We start from the raw sequence: 23,486 nt of genomic DNA on the forward strand, positions 1-23,486 counted from the left end.
GAAGTGGGGCTGAATGGGAAAATGAAAAAGCTCATGATTTAATAGCAGGGCAGACTCAATGGGCTGTAAAACCTATTTTGGCTCCTACATCTTATACGCTGGTAACTTAATTGGCCACTCTAAATTACCCACGTAAATTCATGGCAAAAAGAATCAAAGTGAATGGGTTCACAAAGTGAAAACAAGTCGCAGAGATACATGGATGCAAGAAGAGGTAGAAAGGATAATGAGATTGTTTCCCTGGAAGCTGGCATAGTCCCACTGGGCGGAATTATCGCCAACTGTAGCTACAGGTGCCTAATCTTTTATCCACAATCGTTGGGAATGGAAACCTCCCGTTGTTCAGAATCTTCTGGATTTTGGAATCATTTTGACTTCCATCCCTTTAAGCCCACCCGAGATGCGCTGCAGTTTATTCCTCCCCTCCCCATCACCCACCTGAATCATGCTGCTGTCTCTCTCTCCCCCCACCTGAGTTGGCTGCCCTCTCTCTCCCCTCACCTGCCTGAGTTTCTCTGCCATCTCTCCCCTTCGCCTGCCTGAGTTTCCCTGCCGTCTCTCCCCCTCACCCAACCAAATCAAGCTGCCGTCTCTCCCCCCCGCCATACCAGCGCTAGAACACTCCTTTTCCAGTTCCCCTGGGCTGACACTGGTAAAGCAGTGGGGTATAATGGGTAGTGATGATAGCCATTAAGCCGCCACTGGGCTGTCTGATGATATGCATCCAAGGGTTCTGAAGGAAATGGCGGAAGTTATAGTTGATGCATTGGTGGTCATATACCAAACTTCCTTGGATTTTGGGCAGGTCCCGGCAGACTGGAAGACAGCAAATGTCACACCACTTTTTAAGAAGGGATGTAGGCAGAAGACTGGAAATTATCGGCCAATTAGCTTGACGTCTGTAGTTGGAAAAATGCTTGAAGCCATCATTAAAGATGAAATAGTGAAATTTTTGGAACGTAAGGGTTCAATCAGGCAGACGCAGCATGGTTTTAGAAAGGGAAGATCTTGTTTGACAAACTTGTTAGGATTCTTTGAGGATATAATGGGTGCGGTGGATAGAGGGGAACAGGTTGATGTTGCATATTTGGATTTCCAGAAAGCATTTGATAAGGTGCCGCACAAGAGACTTATCAGTAAGTTACAGGAAAGTGGAGTCCGTGGAAGTATACTGGCCTGGAATGAAAATTGGTTGTCTGACAGGAGGCAGAGAGTCGGGATAAATGGGAGTTTTTCAGGTTGGCAGAGAGTGGTAAGTGGGGTGCCACAGGGGTCAGTGTTAGGCCCACAACTGTTCATCATTTACATTGATGACTTGGAGGAGGGGACAAAATGTGGTGTAGCCAAGTTTGCGGATGACACCAAATTGAGTGGAAGAGCAAATTGTAATGAGGATGTGGAGAGTCTGCAGAGGGATATAGTTTAGCTGGATGAGTGGGCAAAGGTCTGGCAGATGGAATACAATGTTAGTAGTAAGTGTGAGGTTATCCACTTTGGCAAGAAAAATAAAAGAGCTGAATATTATTTAAAGAGTGAAAAACTACAGCATGCTGTTGTGCAGAGGGACTTGGGAGTGCTTGTGCATGAATCGCAAAAAGTTAGGTTGCAGGTGGAGCAGGTTATTAAGAAGGCAAATGGAATGTTGGCCTTCATCGCTAGAGGAATTGAATTCAGGAGTAGGGAGGTAATGTTACAACTGTATAAGGTACTGGTGAGACCGCACCTGGAGTACTGTGTCCAGTTCTGGTCTCCATATTTGAGGAAGGATATACTGGCTTTGGAGACGGTCCAAAGGAGGTTTACTAGGTTGATCCCTGGGATGAAGGGGTTGACTTATGATGGAAGATTAAATCGTTTAGGATTGTATTCGCTCGAGTTTGGAAGAATGAGAGGAGATCTTATAGAAACATATAGGATTATGAAGGGTATGGATAGGATAGACGTAGGAAGGTTTTTTGAGCTGGCCGGGGAAACTAAAACGAGAGGACACAGTCTCAAGATTCGGGGGAGTAGATTTAGGACAGAGGTGAGGAAAAATAGTTTTTCCCAGAGAGTAGTGAATGTTTGGAATTCTCTAACCAGGGAAGTGGTTGAGGCTGCCTCATTAAACATATTTAAAATTCGGTTAGATCAATTTTTACATGATAGAGGAATTAGGGGATATGGGGAGAAGGCAGGTAGGTGGAGTTAGGCCATAAATTAGATCAGCCATGATCTTATTGAATGGCGGAGCAGGCTCGATGGGCCATTTTTGGCCTACTCCTGTTCCTACTTCCTATGTTCCTATGCCGCAATACTGGCCGGGCATCAGTATAGGCAATTCGAAGGTGCTCATATAGTAGCAAAATGCGACAGAACACATGGAGTTAAGCGAAGGTCACATCAGGTCATGTTTGGTACCAAACTCCATCTTTGATGAGCAGGTGTCATCTACCTAAAAAAGTGCCAGTTTTTGGAGGTTGCCAGTTTTCAGAATTCCAGATAAAAGGTTAAGCACTTGTATTCGTAAAATTTCCATCCTATTGCTACACCAATATACCCATTACAAGGCCTGAATATATTACTTTATAACAATTTTGTCAGGTCATACAAATAGTGATTTTTATGATTTCAATTTTGTTGAGTTCTTTAAAAATTTTCCCCAAACACTTGAGTCAGTGTTAAAGTTAAGTAAATCATAATTTACAAAACATAAATTTATCCAAAAGTATAGAAATAAACAAGGCATCAAAAAATATCAAAATATCCTATGTGTCTATTTAGACCTCTAATAACAGAAAATAAAAACTGCAGTTCATTAATATGCTTCACCACAACATCCACCACTATTCCCCACCCCGGAAACCTAGGTATTTGCCCCATTTGTGTGTAGACATGACCAATTGATCAAATTGTTTGTAAGGCCATGTGTTCAAACACTGCCATTTTGCCCATTTCCGAGGTCCACTTTTGAAATGATGGTCCGCACAAATTCTTCCAACCTCTAAGTGTAATTTGTCTTCCTACCATTATACTTGTCTGAATCCAATTTTGAGAGTATTTATCCCCAAATAACCCAAGTTGTGTCTCCCAAGACAAAGTGTGGAGCAAAAAGGAATTGGAATATCTGAAACTTCACCAATATACTGAATATACTGAAAAGTACTGAATTCTGGGACCAAACCAAAGCACATGTACTAAGTCCCCTTTATCCGTCTCACAGAGTGAGCATTTAGGGGTATTTTTCAACACTAATCTATATAACATTGCTTGAGTCCATTAAAAACAGTGCAGAATCTTAAAGTGAATTAGGCATACTCTCAGTTCTCTTGACATTATTGATATTTTTTCAAATTTTCTCCCATTCTTCTGTCTCAAAAACCACACTCAAGTCTATTTCCCATGCTTTTAAGACCCAACAAAAGTTTATCCCCTGATATTTATGTTAAGGCTGAATAATAAAATGAGGCTTTGTGACTTTTACCATATGCAGCCAGTTCAGTAGGCAGTATCATAGCAACTTGTGGGGGTTGCTGTGTCGCACAAGACGCAGTTGAAGATATCTCCAAAATTGTGACATTTTTGGATTAATTTTTGGATTAAATGATTAAAAGATTTTAAACTGTCACCATTATAGAGGTCTCTCAATTTAATTATACCTTTCGCTTGCCATTCCCTCTAGAAAAAAAGGGGACTTATCAATACACAAATTTGGATTCATCCAAATACTCGAAGCTTCATTCAAATACGAATTAAATTTAAAATATCTGGCTAACTTATTCCAGAACAAATACATATGTGATACAATTGGGTGAGATCTTGCACCAGGAGGTAACTTGATAGATGAGCATTGTAATGAACGGATAGGAGGAAGATCAGAACACTCCATATGAGACCAAGTAGGCGCTCTCTCTGGGGGGAGACCATTGTGCTAAAAGCATAATAATGGTACATTAACTTTGGCAAACCTAAGCCCCCCCCCCCCCCCCCCCCCACTTTCAACTGACAATTGTAATTTATTAAGTTTCAAGCGTGGGTATTTACCATTCCAAATAAAAGCCTTAATTATTTTATCAAATTGCTTAAATATGTTAATGGTTTGCACTGGTAATGATTAGAACAAGTAATTAACCTTTGGAATACTATTAATCTTCAAGACATTTACCTTTCCTAATATTGACAACTACAATAATGACCATCTATCTACATCATACATAATATTCTGCAATAATGGATCAAAATTTACCTTTATTAAATCCTCCAGTTGGGGGGAAAAAAAATTTAAATATTATATATTCTTCTTTGACCAATGAAATTGCCCAGGGTAAATAGCAGATGCAGGACAGTATCCAATTAAGGTAATGCTTCTGAGTTAACCTTATACGCTGAGAATCTAAAATAATATTCAAAAGACATTTCACTGACCGACTAGGGTTCAACATAAATAATAAAAGCATCAGTTTATGAACCAGTCCTCCTACACATATCCCTATAAAGTTCTCATTCTCTCTAATAGCTAGTGCTAGGGGCTCCAAAGCTAGACAGAACAACATTGGGGAAAGTGGGGAACCCTGTTGGGTACCCCTCCTAAGAGGGGAATAAGGTGAAATATGACCACCAGTTTGAACCTCTGCCTCAGGTAATCCATTTTTTAAAAATGGGTCCAAAACCAAAAAACTTAAGAATCTTAAACAAATATTCCCATTCCATCCAATCATATGCTTTTTTCAGCATAGAGTGAAATAGTAACTAAAGATAATTTTTAAATCAGCCTCCGACCATGTAATATTCACACATAAATATTTTAAATACTGACAAATATGCTGCCTTCACTCAGAATTCAGTGAGTGCCAATGAATGAAAGCCAATCTTAATTCAAGATAATCTTTCAAAATGTTACTTTATCATATAGCATTATAGTGGCACGCAATAAAGAATTTTAAAATAATATATGGATATTTTTTAGGAATTTCCCAAGGAAGTGAATTTTCTTCCCCTCCATCATATTTTCCCTCATTACTTGTACTCCCACATAAAAACAGTAGAATAGACAGCAAAGTCAACAAGCATAAAAGGGAATTTCCATGTGCTGCCAAGTGGCACAAACAGATGACAAAACATCGGTTGGGCTGAATGAACACGAGCATGTCAAACCTTATTCTGGATATTTCCAACTGTCTTTGCTTTATCCTGACAATTTACCTGTTTATAGAAGTTGTCTTATTATTATGAATAAATGATAAATTAATGCTGACAAAAGGAAAAAAACATTGCTTGTTTGCAATGTAAACCTGATGACTAATGTTAAGAATACACACTGTCTCTTAGTGCATTTGTGTATTCCAGTAACTCTTTATGCAGCCTTTCCAAAGTATTTATTGCAATTAAGAATCAGACAGAAATTTAAATTTTAAATTTAGACCTACAGCATGGTAACAGGCCATTTTAGCCCATGAGTTTGTGCCACCCAATTTACACCCAATTAATCTATATCCCCTGTACATTTTGAATGATGGGAGGAAACCGAAGCCCTCAAGGAAAACCCACGCAGACACAGGGAGAATGTACAAACTCCTTAAAGGGATTCAAACCCCAGTCCAGATCGCTGGTGCTGTAAAGGCATTGCACTAACCACTACATCAAATGTGCCAACTATGCAAGAAGAGTTTTAATTAAAATTGGGAATCACGTTTGAAGCGGATTCTTGGGCTGATGAACCCATTTCTGTGTCATACTTTTCTGTGTTCTCATCCAGTTGTGTCGTGCAGGAAAAACAATTTTTCTCTCAATGTCAGCAAGATAATGGAATCAATTGTGGTTATTAGACTGGGGTGGGGGCAAAGGACGAATCACTCTTCTTCATTGGCATTGGAGATGGTTAGAACCTTCAGGTTCCTTGGTGCCTACTTTTCAGAAGAGTTCTCTGGCAGCCAGCACTTCAAAGCAACCATGAAACAGGAACACCAATGCCTCTACTTTATAAAGGAGGTTTGGAACGTCATTGAATAACTATCAAAAGTGTTGCACTCTCGAAAATATACTACTGACTGGTTGCATCTTAGTTTGGTTTGGAAACTTACATGCCCTTGAGCACAGAAGGCTGCAGAAAATAGGACATCTAGGCAAGTCTATCAAGGGTACTGACCTCCTGTCCACTGAAGACATCTGAATGAGATGCTGCCTCAAGAAGGCAACATTATAAATCAGTGGTTTTCTAACTTTTTCTTTCCACTCACTTACCACCTTAAGTCATCCCTATGCCATGATACTCTGTGATTAGTAAGGGATAACTTAAGGTGGCGCATCACTGTTTTAATCGTACCTAATTGACTTGTTATGTGCACAGCTTCATAACCCCAGAGGAAAATGGCCCAATGACAACTTTTCTCAAGCAAAATATTTCGCTCTTTCCCTCCGATGGCTCCAAAGGCGAAGAAGGAAGTTGCCCCTGCCAAGACTGAAGCTAAATCAAAAGCCTTGAAGGCGAAGAAGGCTGTTTTGAAAGGCGTGCACAGTCACAGGCGGAAGAAAATTAGGACATCGCCTACCTTCAGGAGACCGAAGACACTCAGGCTGAGGAGGCAGCCCAAGTATCCCAGAAAGAGTGCTCCCAGAAGGAACAAGTTGGATCATTATACTATCATTAAATTCCCCCTCACCACTGAGTCTACTATGAAGAAAATCGAAGACAATAATACCTTGGTATTTATTGTTGACATTAAAGCCAATAAGCATCAAATCAAACATGCTGTTAAAAAACTCTATGATATTGATGTGGCTAAAGTCAACACTTTGATCAGGCCTGATGGTGAGAAGAAAGCTTATGTCCGCCTGGCCCCAGACTACGATGCATTGGATGTTGCTAATAAGATTGGCATGATCTAAACTGTGTACAAGAACTGTATAAATAAAACAATAAAATTTAAAGAGAAAAAAAAGCAAAATATTTCAGTGACAATTGGGTCTCAAGCAGTGGTTCTTCACTTGCATGTTGTTATGTGGTGTCCAAAGTCTGGAGAAGGGACTATACATCAGGTACCGAATGGATGGCTCTCTTTTTGAACTTTGCTGCTTGAATGCAATGCCTCAACAGTCATTCAAGAAACCCTTTTTTGCTGATGACTGTGCTCTTGGCGCACAAAGATAGTGATCTACAGTTAATGATGAACAAATTCTCAGATGCTGCTACGCTCTTTGGCCGAACCATCAGCCTGAACAAGACTGAAGTACTCCATCAGTCCATACTAACACCAAAACTATAGAACCAAAATCATGTTGACGACACCCAGCTGACAAATGTAAACAGCTTCAAATACTTGGGGAGCATCATCTCGAGTAATGGACAAAGAAATGGACTCCAAAATCAGCAAGGCCAGCCAGGCTCTGGGGAGGCTGTGTGCCAGAGTCCTCAATCAACACAATATCTGTATCTCCACAGAGCTGTAGTCATCTCTCCTATACGGATGTGAGACCTGGACTCTGTACTGACGTCACATCAAACAACTTGAGATATTCCACATGCGCGACATCCGTTCCATCCTTAGCCTCTGTTAGCAAGACTGTGTCTCCAATCTGGAGGTCTTGGGTCACGTCAAGTCCACCAGCATTAAGTTCCTGATCATCAGAGCCCAGATGCAATGGGTGGGACACGTCATTGGAACAGATGACCACCGTATGCCTCACTAGCTGCTCGATAGTGAACTGAAGACAGGAAGGAAATCTCAAGGTCATCTACATAAATGCTATAAAGATGCTGTGAAGGAAACCCTACACTACTAAGGGAATTAAGGGATATGTGAAAAATGCAGGTCAGCGGAGAGGAGCCCATCATAATAACATTGAATGACAGAGCAAGCTCATGAGCCAGATGGCCTACTCTTGTTCATATTTCTTATGTACCTTAATCATAACACTGTTCCAGGACCATCAACAATCTGTCTGTACTATTGGAACATCATACATAACTGCAACTGTGAATATTTAACTATCCTTTTGTATGTTTTTTCCCCTCTCACATGGCTATTTATATGTTAGTGTATTTTGCTTAACCATGTAGCTGCAGCAAGCAAGAATTTCAGTGCATCTCTACATTGTACTTGTGTATGAGAAAATAAAATCTCATCATCACCACCACCCCTCAGTCTTGTTCAATCCCTACAATCTAATCTTTCTCCACATCCCACACCTCCAATCAAGGCAACTCCATGCTGAATCCCCTCTGCATTCTCTCCCATGCAACCACATCTTTTCTATGGTGTGGCAACTCGAACTGCACACAATACTCCAAATCTAACCAGTATTTTGTAAACTTGCTACATCAGGTGTCATTCTTTATATTCTTTGAGGAATTAGTATTGCCATGCTACAGTATCCAACTTCATCACCACCCTCTTTCCCCGTGTAGCAACTTTCAGGGAACTATGGACTTAAATCTCAAGATCCTACTGTCCATCAACATTCCTCAGCATTCTATTTTTCACTGAATGTGTCCTACCCTAATTGACTTCCCAAGAAGAATTACCTTCTACTTGTCAGATTTAAATTGTGATGTGCTTTTGAAAGCTATTAAAAGCAACTTACATGGGCAGATTTGGAAATTTGTATCGTCACTGTGGGTTAAGTTATCATGCAGTGAACAGAACATGATATCACTCTCAGTACAGCAATGAATGTCTTTCCAGGTTGTATGCATGGGTTCATTAGGGTTTGTATGTTTTTATTATTTCTTTTATTCATTCTCATGATCTTAGCATTGCTGACAGGGCCATCATTTATTTACGATTTCTATTTGCCACTGATAAGATGACAATGAGACATCACCTTGAATAGCTTTAGGCCTTTTAGCAAAGGTACTCACACAAGGGTTTAGATCCAGTAATGACTTTCTCCACTGACTACTCACCTTTGACATTTAAACGTATGATCTCAGAGTCACCCACCACCAATATCCTAGAGCCGGGGATGACTTAGAAAAACTCAACTTGACCAACCACCAAAATACGATATTTAAAAGAGCAGGTCAGAGTCGGAATCCTGCAGTTTGTGACCCAACTCTTAGGAAGCTAAGGCCTTTCTGTCATCAGCAGGTCATAATTTGGGTGCATAATGATACATTTTCAGGTCAGGACAATGTGTGACAGAGACAGGATCCAGCAGCTGGAGAAGTTCCCATACAACTGCTTGCTGGTAGAAGTCAGGGGATTGAGATAAGGTGTTGAGAGTAATTACAATGCATGTTCAAAATTATCCACACCACAGCTACTGTGCATAGGTGATGGTGAATGTTTATGGTGGTAGATGGTTCAACAGTCAAGTAGACTGATTTGTCCTGATTGGTGTGGAGTTCCATGAGAGTTGTTGATACTGTACTCATCAAGACAAGTGGAGAGTATTCCATCACGCTCACTATTGGTGACTTCCAGGTGACAGAAAGGCTTTGGTTTCCTCGGAACGAATCACTCATTACAGGATATGCAGCCTCTGACAAACAGTATTTATGGAGTTGATCAAGTTGAGTTTCATTGGTGACAGGATATTGGTGCCATTAAAAGTCAAGGATACAGTTAGCATAGTGGTTAGGGGTGGCACAGTTAGCACATTGCTATTACAGTGCCAGCAACCAGTTTGAATCCGCCACAGTACATTCTCCCCATGGGTTTCCACTGGGTGTCCCAGTTTTCTCCCATCATCCAAAAACATACAGGGTTTGTAAGTTAATTGGTGATTTGGGGCAGCACAGCCTCGAGCCAGAAGGGCCCATTAACATGCTGTATCTCTAAAAAGAAATGTAACACAGTTAGTCTCTTGTTGAAGGTGGTCAGGGCCTGGCACTTATCAGCCCATGCCCAAAAAAAAATCTCTAGGTCTAGTTGCAGGCATGTGTACAGTTTCATTTGCTAAGGAGTTGCCACAGTGGGCCCAAAGACACTGTCCCAAGAAACTCCTGGAGTAGCATCCTGTGTCTGCAAAGATTCACCCCTGAAAATTAAACTATCTTCATTTGTGTGGGACAGGACTCCAACTATTGGAGTATTGGATGCCTATCAGTTTCACTGGGAGTCCCTGATGAAACAATCAAAAGTTGCTTTGATGCCAGACTGTCACTCTGGCCTCACCTCCAGAATTCAGCTCTTCAGTCCATGATTAGAGCATGGCTGATGTGGTCAGTTTGTGGAACGTTGGTGCGCATGTGCTGTTTGATAGCAATGATTGAGCACTCTCTTGTCACTTTGTTATTGAACAAAGTAACTCGATTGTATGTCTTGTTTTATGTGAACAGGATACCTGGATAATTTTCCACATTGCTCGTGGTAGTGTGATGCCCACCTAGTGGGAAAAATACTTTGTGTTAGGTAGGAAGATCACAAAACATTTCAAGGTCTCAGAACTGAAATGTTAAATGTTTTTCTTTACACAGATGCATCCTGGCACAGATAATTGCAGTGTGTTCCGCTGTTTCTGTTTATTACTTAGAAGCCTAATAGCCTGAATACACCAGAGATTGTCTAATCTCGGAAGCTAAGCAGACTCAGGCCTGGTCAGTACTTGGAGGAGAGACCTCCCAGAAACACCAGATGCTGTAGGTTTTTGTGAGGGGCGCTGGACAAAGTGGCGACTCTGTCTGCTTACGGTAGGCAAAGATTAAAGAATTTCATGTACGTTACATTCTAAATGTAGTATTACATTACAATAATGGAACATTTATCTTTGTTCAACGCAAGTAGACCCCTCACCTTACCTTGAAAGTAACTCAATTATGACATCGGAAGTTATCAGTTTATGATGTGTGTGGATAATGTGAACTTGCATTCATGATTGATGCTCTTCACCATAGTTTTGAAACTTAAGACCAGGTACGGTGGGCTCTTGAGGACTTGAGCATTTAGTTGAGGTGTGGCCTTTTCAACTGGAAGCAAAGCTTACTCAAATAGGCTGCTATAGGATGGTAAAGGGCAGTCACATCAAGGACCAAGTTGGGGATGAGGTGATCTTTCAAGTGTTCTTCCCGGTGGGTGTTTTACTGTCTCACTCCCTAACAAGTTCACCACTATTCCTTGACTCTTAATGGAATAAACTGCTGTATTTGGCCTAATCTATGCGGATACTGACTCATACCTGTCAAGTTGCTGAGGTTTCTGCATTCCCTCCATCCATCATCTATTATTTATGTCCTAGGGTTTCTGCTAGAGCTCTGCTTTTGGGTGCCTTTAGAGGGGGTTCTTTTTCCTTGAACAAAGAAAAAGCTTGCAATCCAGGAATGCTTTACCTTTGCCATTAATTAGCTCCTCAATCTTCTGCATTCTCAATACCAATCCTGGTATTTCCTGATGGAGAAAATAAAAATCTCATCTCAGTTTCCAATTATGGTGGATTTAATGGAATCATAAGATGAAATTTGGAAACTCTGGGTCTTGCAACCTGGGACTTGATGGGTTGTCTTTGAGGAGCTGTCAGAAAAGAGCCAAATTTTGCAATATTTGTGAGCTCTGACATTGATCATCATTTTAAAGCCAGTATGATTGAGATAATTAGCCAGCAACTCATTGACATCTATGAAGGTGTGAGGAATGCATCCATCTTTATGAATACACACTCAGATGGTAATATAATCTAACAGATACCTGTGCTTAGACAGCTTGTGGTGTGGGGGATTGTTGCCATGAAGTCTTGTGCTTTTCCTGGTGAAACAGGATACTGGTTACAAGGCTAAGCATTTTGTCAAGAGGAAACTATTGGAGTTACCCTGCCCTACACCTACTGTACCTTCCTGACTGATTATACCTTGTCAACAGCCTGTGTCTCTTCCAGTCCTGATGTTTAAGTTTACTAGGAGGATCAGCTCATCTAGCTTTGGGATGTGGTAATATGCGGAGCTTCAAGATTGGAGTAAAAATCCTCTGACTTTCATCTAAACTTTCCAGAGTTAGGGCATATACATGGATGAGCAAGGCACGTTGGTTCCATATCAAACATAGTCAAAGAATGTTCACCACATTGCAGGGTGGGTGTTGGTTACTTATTCTTAATGACAAAGTTCACTCCATTAAGATGAGGTTCTCTTCCAGTTTACCTCTCTTTAAGCTGTACCATTACCTTGTTCATTAAATTGGCAGTCTTCTACTCAACAATCTCACTCAATGCAGCAATTGTGATGTTAAAATATAGGTACACAATCCTTTATCCGGCGGGCGAGGGGTGGGAGACTGGCCGCGCGAGTCGGGCGGGCGGGCGAGGAGTGGGCAATCGGCCGTGCGAGTCGGGCGGGCGAGGGGTGGGGGAGCGGCCGCGCGAGTCGGGCGGGCGAGGGGTGGGGGAGCGGCCGCGCGAGTCGGGCGGGCGAGGGGTGGGGGAGCGGCCGCGCGAGTCGGGCGGGCGAGGGGTGGGGGAGCGGCCGCGCGAGTCGGGCGGGCGAGGGGTGGGGGAGCGGCCGCGCGAGTCGGGCGGGCGAGGGTTGGGGGACCGGCCGCGCGAGTCGGGCGGGCGAGGGGTGGGGGACCGGCCGCGCGAGTCGGGCGGGCGAGGGGTGGGGGACCGGCCGCGCGAGTCGGGCGGGCGAGGGGTGGGGGACCGGCCGCGTGAGTCGGGCGGGCGAGGGGTGGGGGACCGGCCGCGCGAGTCGGGCGGGCGAGGGGTGGGGGACCGGCCGCGCGAGTGAGGGGTGGGGGACCGGCCGCGCGAGTCGGGTGGGCGGGGAGACATCGGCGCAATTGGAACGGGGTGGGGGTGGATACGGCAGCACAATTCAGGTGGGCTTAAATTTGGCTTTCCGAAATCCGGAAAAATCTGAAATCCGGAAAAATCTGAAATCCGGAAAAATCTGAAATCCGGAACACAGTGTCCCCCAAGGGTTCTGGATAAAGGATTGTGTACCTGTATCTAAATTCCTGACTCGTGTTAGCAGAGCAGCGTTCTGTCATTGTTGGAATTCACCACACGAACCCTAGTTCAGGTCCAAAAACTCTTACTCAATATGTACTTGCCCACATACAACTTTTAATACGGGATCATTGTTGCGCATCAGGGGTTCATGGGGTTCACAGGACAAAATCTTGATACAGTGACAAGGATTTACAGTTGCCATAGTTGGAATCTGGAAACCAAACTCTTATGGGGGTACCAAAACTCAAACATGAGGGCAAAACACAGGAGCCACCTGGCACACACTTACATGTAGACTTCACATCTTATTGCTCAACACCAAACTGTTACTTTATAGACAAGATTGTATGGAATGTACATTATACGGAATGCAAGCTTTTAAACAATAAATCTCTTCAGATAAAATACCAAAAGGGATCCCATATGAAGAGATAACAATTTAAGTGATGCAAGTTTACCAAATTGGAAAAATGTGTTATCTTGTTTATGTACATGACACTATTTTGACACTAACACAGGATGCTGGAAATAAAACAAATTGCTGGAGATACTCTGCCGGTCACGCAGCATCTATGAAGAGAGCAATGAGGTTTCTGGTCAGTACGTCAGAGCTCAGATGGGTGAGCGGAGCCAAAGAGGGGATCAACTTTTTCACGGTTCATACAAAAACACATAATTTTTAGATCATAAAAGAGGTCAACTATTTCAAGGTATCAACAATTACCTGATATGTTAGATTACTGCAAAATTTACTCTGCCCTGAATTTTTTGGTTTCAAATCACCAATGCCATTAAAGTGCATCACAAAGGAATTCCAAAATACCATTTTTACAAATGTGTTTGACCCAACTACACTTGAATCAATGGTAGAACAATTATTGTTTCAGCTTATAGTACGTATAGTTACTGAAAATTGCTTTAAACCTCAATTTAACTTTAATTTGAAGTGTGTTCGAGAATATACTTAAATATTTTTAATCAAATATTTATTTTTCAATGAAGGCCATTAATTAATCTGCATTCATGCAGGTGATTAATATGGACAAAAATTAACAATATTTCCACATGCTAATCTTAAAAAGAAATACAATTTAAAGAATGCTTTTCAACTGTTTCAGTGTTAACGAAGTAGGTTGATTCATGGGAGAATGAGCAGGAGGGAGGGTTTTGGGCAAATGGGAAATAGATAGGTCAAGGGAGAGCAGGAGAGGTGGAGGAAGGCTTGAACAGGATGCATGAACAAAAGAATGATGTAGCAAAGGCTAGACTCCCACTCCATCCTACCCCCCCCCCCTCTTCAAAGCTTATATTTGACCTCTGGTGCTCTGACTCAGTCCTTAATGCTTACTGAATGCTCGTGGTGAGTTTGATTTGCCTGCTGTTATCCAGCCATTGATCCAAGAGCAGCACCTGCGTTTCTAGTCACTCTTCCAACACCCTGAACTGTTGAAAGCTACTTTCACTCTGGGTTTGCAGTTCTAAATCACATCCATGGTTGACTTGTACTCTTCACATTGTCCTAAAACTGCTTCTGGTTCATTTCAGGCATCAACATCCAGAACAAGTTAAAAATGGGGGATGGGGACAGGGGTCATATCAAAACAATCCAGCAGAACTATCACTCGCCTAACAAAGTGCTGGAAGATGAATTAGTATCAAAATGAACTAGACCTAGAGGCATGGGATAGGGTTATTAACAAACTGGATCAGAATAGGACCTGGCCAGGAAAGTTTTCTTGCTCTCCTATCCTCAAAATGGTTATCTGGAATTCCCAGTTGTAAGTCACTTCAATTTCCCTGCTCACTGTCACATCAACTTGTCTGTCCTCAGCCTCTTCCACTGCCAATGGGAGACCAAACTCAAAACGACCTCCTATTCCATCTGGGTGGTCGACAACCCAATGGGATGAACAATGAATTCTCCAGTTTCAGGTAATCTCCTCCTCTTCTGATTTTTTTTTCCTATTTCTGAAATGTAGCCTTCTTTATTCATCCCAAAGCACCTGTTTGCCAGCTTTGTTTCCCCCACCCCCACCACTCCACCTGCCATCACTGAAAACTTCCTATTGGATCCCCAATCCCCTCCCCAATGCTCACATCTGGCAAACATCTCATTTGGTTCCAATCTTCACCTTATCAGATTCCATAATCTGCAACTCTGTTGTCTCCACTTATCACCTTCCAATCTAACTCCTACTTTTCTTCCCCCACTTGACTACACGTCAATGTCCCTCACCTTGCTGCACCTATCAGTTGCCAGTACTAACCCACCCCTCCTCTTCACTTTTTTATATAGTGGTATTTCCCCTCTATTTTTTTCAATCCAGATTTAATTTAATTCACAGATTTTACACAGAAACAGGTCCTAACCTTTCCCTCTCCATAAATATTTTGCCTGGCCTGCCAAGTATCTTCAGAGATTGTAAAGCAAAACACTTTCTACTGGCTGATGTAAATTTGCAGACAAAATATCACTGTTAACAGCATAATTAAAAATTCAATCTCTTTGCAACTAAATTTTCTTTGCAATCTTTTTGGGCATCTGTTTCACAGGTTTCGGGTTACTTAGTTTCAGGTACTGATGCAGCGTTGATGTACTCACTCATTGCCCATCATTCTCTACACTCTGAAACAGAGAAACTGTTATCAAGATCACTGCCAGAAAGCAGCAGAACTACATCAAGCAAATTTTTAAATATCCAATAAATATCTAGGACAGAAATTTACTTTTAGATTGTGGAACTACATCTTTATTATCTTCGCAGGAAACATGTTTTACATTTGCAACTCCAAGACCATAAATTTAGTCCAATCCTCCAGCATATCCATCAAACCATTTATAGTTCCCATATTAACACTTGATCTATTATAGCTACTTTTGGATTCATAATATTTTCATTGCAACACCCAAAAAAATCATCTTCTCTCATACCTCTCCAATTTGTAAATTGAAGGAAATCATTTATTCAAGTCAATTTTTAGAAAAAAATTTGTAGGTTTGACTGGCATTACTCTGAAGTTTAGCTCCTTCAACTGCAAGTTTTTCTAACCAAAACAATCTAGAAATAAACTAAATTTCTAATTTGCAAAAATATGGCACCAAAAACAATGTTAATACATTGTTTTAATTAACATCAATTTTAGGCAATTATACAATTCCTCAATTAATTTTACCAGATGCAGCTGAAACAATGAAATGAACAAATAAATAAGTGCAATAGGAAAAATACAATGCTTTAAAACTGACAGATGTCAGATTTATTGTCTTGCTCAAAACTTGCATCTTACATCGAAAACTTACTCAGAGATTTTTGAACATCCTAGATGGTTTAATGGATGGATAACAGTCCTTAAAAACTGTAACTATCAATAATTTGAAACTATCGCATTTAAAGCACCAACACATTATTAATAAATGCATTTGCCAGTCAATGACAAGTTACACAAAATTTGAACACAAGTTCAGTGAAAGTATTATAGCATCAGTTTTCCTGCTCTACCCACAGTTCAATGGAGCAGCAGTTTAATAACTACCGCAAAAGGAGAAAGCATCATCTGCAATCTGCCTTCACGCAAACTTGGGTAAAAAATTACTAAGTATTTGTGATATATGAATTCGGGAACAAACCATTTATCAATAAGCTGGTTTACCTCTTCAGCCTGGTCCCTCAAGCCAAGAGCCATGTCATTCCCCTTTGACTGATTAATTAACCAATCACAAGACATTTTTCACAGGGAGCAGGATCGTTTATTTCATCTAATGTTCAGTCTCTAATGGTGACACGTTACAGCCAACTCTGCTTTCTGGTCGAATAAACTGACGCAACAAAGGACTGCCGATAAATCAAAGCCTCTCCTTTCAGCTCTGCAATGGAGCTAAACAAAGCCCTAAGGAACAAGCAACCTGGGGCAAATTTCTGCCAAAAAACTGCCACAACTGTCCGATTAAGAGTGGGTTATTCGTAGATTTTCAAATGTAGATCCAACATCCACTGTGAATAATTGCTACAGTATAAAATAGAAATCAAGAAAAAGTCCAGATTTGTCTTTTCATGCCATGAACAGAGTCAGAGTCAAATACTTCAGTGTTTACCAATGTCATACTGCTGAGCGAAAGGTTGTTGACCATTGCAGCAAGATTTGTGGGGGGGGAAAATCGATGTCACTACCTCAATGAAACAGTTCTGGCAAGAAATGCTACTGGTATACAAGCAACAGCTGGACCACTACTGGAGCACTGGATGCAGAAGATTCACAAGTGAAATGCTTCACTTGGAAGGAATGTTTGAGGGAGGAGGTGTGGGCACAAGAAGAGAGTCTCCTATGGTCACAGGGGAAGGTGCCAAGGGGACAATTAGTAAGGAGTGAGAAGCAGACAAGGGAATCACAGAAGCAGGAGTCCCTGCAGAAGGGGGAAGAGGGGAATTATGTGTCTGCTGATGAGACCACATAGTAGGTGGAGGAAATGGCAAAGGGGGATCATGTTGATGTTGCCTCCTTGGAAACTGCTGTCTCCATGACCTCCCACACAGGACTCTAACCTAGACCCAGGACCAAGCTCCTAATGCGGGTCTCCACTTTAGCCCCAGCGACACACAGGACTGAGCCTCCGTCACAATCTCCCACCTTGACCTCAGTGACCTACAGGACAGAGCCCTAACATGAACTCTCACTCTGAACCCAATGGCCCTGAGCTTCAGACACTGGTTTCCACTTTGGCCATTGTAATCTACAGGGCTGAGCCTCCGCCGCGAACTCCTACCCAGATCCTGGGCCCACGGGGCCCTTCCCCAACTCTCCACCTCCTGATCCACCCTATCTTCAACTCTCTACCTCCTGATCCACCCTACCCTCCTCCTCTTCCCAACACCCTCCATTCCAATGATCCTCCTCCTGCCTGGACTTCACCATACCCCCTTTCCCCTCTGGAAATGGAACACTCTGTCCTCAGTCGAGGCCTCACCTTCGTCCACCTTCATTCATAGCTTAATGAGTTCTGTGCACGCCACTGGCTCCGTCTCCATGCTCTCTACCACAACCAGGATTCTCCGCCAACCACTACAGACCCCTTTTCCCACTTTAAACCTTCTTCCTCCCTTGGACACCTTGTTCCAGTCTTCTCCCTGCTCTGAAACTTTAGAATCTCCAACAGCCGCTGAGACAACAATCATACCGACTTCAGTGCTCCCTCACTCATTCCAATCTCACCCCCTCGGAACACCTGGCCTCCACTCTCTCAGCACCAATCCCAACCTCACCATCAAACCCGCAGACAAGGGTGGTGCTATTATAGTCTGGTGCAGTAATCTCTATCTGGCCGAAGCCAGACAACAACTCTCAGACACATTTTACTTACCCCTCCAACAGGGTCCCACCAAGACTCATCAAACCACTGTATCTCACACAATCTCTGAACTCATCTCTTCTGGTCTTCTCCCTAACACAGACTCCGACTCCAACCTTACCACTTACCTCAACTCCATTTTGAATCACCCTGATCAACTCCCTCCCCACCTACATCCCCATGCAAGGGCTTCCTAAATATTCTGCAATCCACTTCTTTTAAATTACTGCATATATGGCAATTCTAAAATTGAAGGAACATATTTTGTGTTTGAATTCTATTAAGAAGCAATCTAAAATTATTAACAAAATATCTATATGGATTACAATTTGGGAAAAAAACACTTTTTTTTGCATAACCAGTTGTAATACATGTTTAATCACCTTTCTCCTGTCCATAAATAAAGAGTGAACGATTTAGTTCATAACCAGAGATTAAAACACAATGGATAAAAGATACTGCTATTGTTTTCCTCTTCAACTGGGACACATACTGTATTTGATATCGGAAAAGACCAATTCAAAAGTGAAATCTTTTCTGGGGGGGGCGGGGTGGGGGGAAATAGCAGTCACTGCAAAATCAGTTGACGCTTGCGAGTGGATTCGCAAATCCAAATGGAGAGGGGAGATGTGGTTGTCCGACAAGTGATAAAGGACAACTCAGGAGGGGAAGGGGAGATTGGGGATAAATAAGATAGAAATAGGAGAATAAGGAAAATGTTGGATGTTGTAGGAATGTTGTCTTATAAAGAGTTGAAAATAAGAAAACAGAAATGGAAAAGGAGGAAAGGTAATGATGGAAAAACGGAAAGAGAAGATAAACAAAATATAAAAGGGCTACGCTGAACTATATGACTTTAAATATTAATGGAATACATAACCAAATTAAAAGGAAGAAACTACTAAATTTAAATGAATAAATGTATTCCATTAGAAAAAAATAACATATAGGTTAAGAAATAATATTGAAATATTCGAACAAGTATAGGAGCCTTACATTAAATACAATAGCGAAAACCTACCGGGGACAAACATTACCTAAGTTGATGGAAGGAGAAGGAAAGAAAAGAATGGACTCAGTAGAATTTCTGGTGTATTTTTGTTGAATGACAACGTTGTCTGACTGGCTTAATGCAACCTAGATTGTATACCTAAAATGGATGAGGGGGGGGGGGGTGGGGGGGTGGCTTGGGAGGAGGGAGGGGGGGGGAGAAAAAGTCACTGTATATGTGTGAAAAAGAAATAGTGTATATCATGGCTAATGTGATTTATGGTGTGAAAAATAAAAAATTTAAAAAAAAAGAAAAGACCAATCCAAGAGCCAGTTCTGTCAAAACTATTTTGTTCCAGGTCCTCCTTCCGTGTGTTCTGAACTGCTAATAAAATTGAAACAAGTTCACCATCAGGCTGTTCACGAAATTACTCTTTAGCTGTATGTTCACAAACCAGCAGCTAAACACAATGGTGCCCATGCACTATCCATTTAATATTTATCAAAGTTCTGTACTAGAAATAAAAAGCAAAACATAGAACGATGCAGACAAATAAACAATCTTCATTCAACCTTGATAAATGTGATCTGTCAAACTATATAATTTGCAGTTGGAATGGCAAATAGTGTTGGCCACTCAAAAACATTTGTTCAAAATTTGAATTTACACTTTACATTACCACAAAATGCAGGCCATTACCACAAAAAAAAACTTAATTACATGCAGATCTCTTAACTAAAGATCATTTGACAATCTTCCATATAACCATATATAACCATTTACAGAGCGGAAACAGGCCATGTTGGCCTTTCGAGTCCGCACCGGTTCACTGATTTTGTGCACCCTCACATCAATTTCAAAAAAAATTTTGTTTGTGAAGTCGGTAGAAATGCAAAAGAACTTTACTGCTTCACAGGGAAGGGAGCCCGTAAACTTTGAGCAGAGTTTGTGCAGAACGATTAGGGGTTTGCTATTATAGCAGTCAAAATTATTCTGTCCACAATGGCCATAGCCACCCTGAGCTCCCATATGCATGCCATTTCAAGTCTCCTTCCCAGTCCCAAACCATATCCTCTACCTGTTCCATTGCCAAGATACAGCTCAAAGCGAAATATAGGAACAACACTTCATATTCCTTCTCTTAGTCCACAACCCAATGGAAGGAATGTTGAATTTTCAAATTTGTGGCAACCATTATCTCTGTGTTCTGCTCTCCATTTCTCTCCTTCCAATCCAACTACTATGCTCCCTTTTTTTGTCTCCGTTCCCATTTTTCCCCTTTCCATCCTGGTTCCATCAGCCCACAACTCACACTTTTCATCCACAAGATTGCCTCCCATTCTTTTTCCATTTGCTCTTCTTTAATGATTCTATTATTACCATATTAGATTCCAGCACTGGTTGCCTTTGTGTTCATGCTTGGAGCCCTTTAGCAACTGTTTCCACCTTTACCCTCCCCTCCCTCACCAGGTTCTATCTACCTTTTTTCCTCTTTATCTGCTTCCACCCATCATCCATTTGCATTCATCCTCCACATCTACCCCTCCCTCACCTGCCCAATATCATTCATCTCTCCTCAGTCCATTACCCCTCTCCTTTTTATTCCATCTCCCCTCTTTACTGTCAGTTCTGTTGCAGTCTCCTTACCCAAAATTTCCTCCAACAGATGTTGCTCAACCCAGACTTCAAGAATTTATTTAAAATGTTCAGTGAAAATGTATATGCCAATCATATTCTCCACTTACATCACAAAACATTTAATTTGAACTGAGCTGGTTTTATTGCTCATTTATACAAGTACTTCCTGATCATTTTGAATATTTAATTAGCTTATCTTGATTTCAAATGACTCCATGCACCAGGAAGCTGATTATTATACAGAAAAAATAACTTGAAAAATGGAAAGTACTGTAAAACAAAAATATGAATAATTTTGCTCATGTACAAATATCAACTTGATTGGAAGATGTCCTATTATATTGGGGCAGGCATGGTTGGCATAATGGTTAGCGCAACGCCTTTATCGGGACCAGGGTTCAAATCCCATGCTGTAAGGAATGTGTACTTTCTCCCAGTGTCTGCATGGGTTTTCCCTGGGGGCTTCAGTTTCCTCCCTGCAGCGTATCAAATGACTCGAAGACTTGTTAACTCAAACCAAGGCTTTAATCAGCAAAAGACTGGAGCATATTACACCAAGGTCGACCAGTCCAGACTGACCTGGGTCTGGTTAGGAGCAGCCCTTTATGACCTGCCAGTAGGCGTGGCTACATCTTTCAGCCAATCACAACAGCTATATGCAAATATATACAAATATACATTGGTGATAGTATTCTGTACTATCACACTCCCACCATTCAAAATGTACCAAAGGTATAGGTTAATTGGATGTAAAATGGGTGACACAGACTCATGGCCAAAATGGCCTGCTACCATGTTGTATGTCTAAAATATAATTTTTTTTTAAATTAAACCTAAAAAACAGAAATGGTTTGTGCAGACTTAGGAATATCCCATACTATCATTGGTCAGTATTTCACATATCAAGGACATGAAATAGTAGATCCCAAAGTTTAAAATCAATTTTGCTTCATTGACAGAATAATGTTTTCCACAATGTCCTGGGCATGATGAATTCTTAATTGTTTGATGACTACTGGAGCATTTCTATAGTTTTAAGACAGTTTGAAACAAACATTTATGCTTTAATTTGTTAATTAATGCCACCCCTACAATAGTAGTTTATTTAATTATAATAATGACATCTTATGAAGTGTTGCAGGATCACCAATATTCATAGCATCAAGCTAATGAAACTTCCATTTCTACAAACCCAAGCATCTTAAAGACGTGAACAAAAGTAGGGACTTGCATCTTCTGAGATCCAGCTTCCTGAGAAATAAATACTTGCAATGCTGAACGTTTCAAAAGATGAAACAGAGATCAACAAACTACACACTGGTGATTAGAAAATTGCACAGCAAATTAGAAAGATCACCCTGCTGCATCTGCATGAACAAGCTGAGTATCTCTATAAAAATGAGGGGCTGTCGTGGAGTGGTCATTGGTCAGAGTGGACCGAGTTAGAGTGGTAAGGCTTTCACTCAACAGGCTTCGGTAAAAACAGGTAAGAGGTGAGGGATAAGAGTTGGAACTAAGAAAGGGCCACCCTATTTCAGGAACAAAAAGGATTCAGCAAATGGCACAGGTTTTATACATCATACATCTTGTTCCTCTAGTCATAAACAGAGGAAATGGCAGCCAAACCAGGGGAATGCTCCTCTTGCAGAATGTGGGTGGTCAGGGAAGCCATCAATATCCCTGACGACTTCATCTTCAAGAAGTGCACCCAGCTGCAGCTCCTGATAGGCTGAGTTAAGGAATTGGGAGCTGGAGTTGTGTGAACTCTGGATCATTCAGGAGGAAGAGGGGGTGATAGACAGGAGTTAAAGAGACATTATAACATCAAAGAGGCAGGTGGAGCATAGATGGATGACAGTCAGGAGAAGGAAAGGGAACAAGAAGGCAGTGCAGGGTACCTCTTTGGCTGTTCCCCTCAATAGGTACAGATAATCCCGAACTTACAACCTACTCTACTTTTGTCCATCCGCACATGACCAAATTTTTTAAAAATAAGAAAAAATATAAAATTTACACAGTTTATGTTGTATTTGACAAATTATAAAAGGATTACAGGGCGTGCGAGAGCCAAAATGTGCGTACTTACCTTGTTAGTCAACGTTCTGGGGTCCATAGGCTGGGCACAGCCATCTTGATTCCTGTGCACATACGCCAGTCTTTGGTTGGTGCATGTGCGGTGGGTTTGCCTACTAGAGTTCAGTTGGCACATGGATGAGAGTCAAGTGCCCTGAAGATATTGAATTTTCCCCCTCAACAAACATGTTAAGACAATTCCTATGGAATTTTAAAGTTCCCAGAGTATCTATGGGAAAATAACCATGGAGTTATAGATCAAGGGGCCTCCGATTACCCAGTTTTAAAAATTATTATTTGGCAGCTCAAATGTAATTTATTTCATCTTTTTTTGAGGGCAATGGTGTCCCCTCCTGGATACAAATCGGATTGCACTCCCTGAAAGAAAAGGAGGTCAGTGATTTTACTCATAATTGGAACTCCAGGATTATATCCAACAGGACAGACAATCAGATTTTAAAGCATTTGATAAAATATGGTGTGAGCCTCAGTGAAGTCTTGGATAAAAACACTGAGACAAAATGAACTCATACCCATGACTCAAAACAACAAGATTCTGGAGACTTGGTATTATAAAGGGAT

At 41.4% G+C, this 23,486-nt stretch overlaps 2 protein-coding genes and 1 long non-coding RNA gene across 5 annotated transcripts in view; 2 read left to right on the forward strand and 1 right to left on the reverse strand.

Moving 5' to 3' along the window:
- The window catches only part of pinx1 (PIN2 (TERF1) interacting telomerase inhibitor 1), a 139,677-nt gene that overhangs the window by 57,882 nt on the left and 58,309 nt on the right, over positions 1-23,486 (reverse strand). The gene's annotated exons all lie outside the window — the stretch shown is intronic.
- Positions 6,382-6,912, forward strand: LOC138736704 (large ribosomal subunit protein uL23-like). The gene has a single exon (XM_069886622.1). It carries the CDS (start codon positions 6,397-6,399, stop codon positions 6,862-6,864), a length of 468 nt encoding a protein of 155 aa, XP_069742723.1. The 5' UTR covers positions 6,382-6,396; the 3' UTR covers positions 6,865-6,912.
- Positions 14,630-23,486, forward strand: part of LOC138736706 (uncharacterized) — a 39,481-nt gene continuing 30,624 nt past the window's right edge. For both annotated transcript variants that reach the window (XR_011340515.1, XR_011340514.1), the window contains exon 1: positions 14,630-14,790. This is a non-coding gene — a long non-coding RNA (uncharacterized lncRNA). The remainder of the gene's footprint in view (positions 14,791-23,486) is intronic.

The sequence above is a fragment of the Narcine bancroftii genome, chromosome 6, assembly GCF_036971445.1.
Source record: "Narcine bancroftii isolate sNarBan1 chromosome 6, sNarBan1.hap1, whole genome shotgun sequence".
In the NCBI taxonomy this organism is placed as follows: Eukaryota; Metazoa; Chordata; class Chondrichthyes; order Torpediniformes; family Narcinidae; genus Narcine; species Narcine bancroftii.

Coding starts and splice junctions, on each gene's coding strand:
- LOC138736704 (XM_069886622.1), top strand. CDS start 6,397: ATGGCTCCAAAGGCGAAGAAGGAAGTTGCCCCTGCCAAGACTGAAGCT.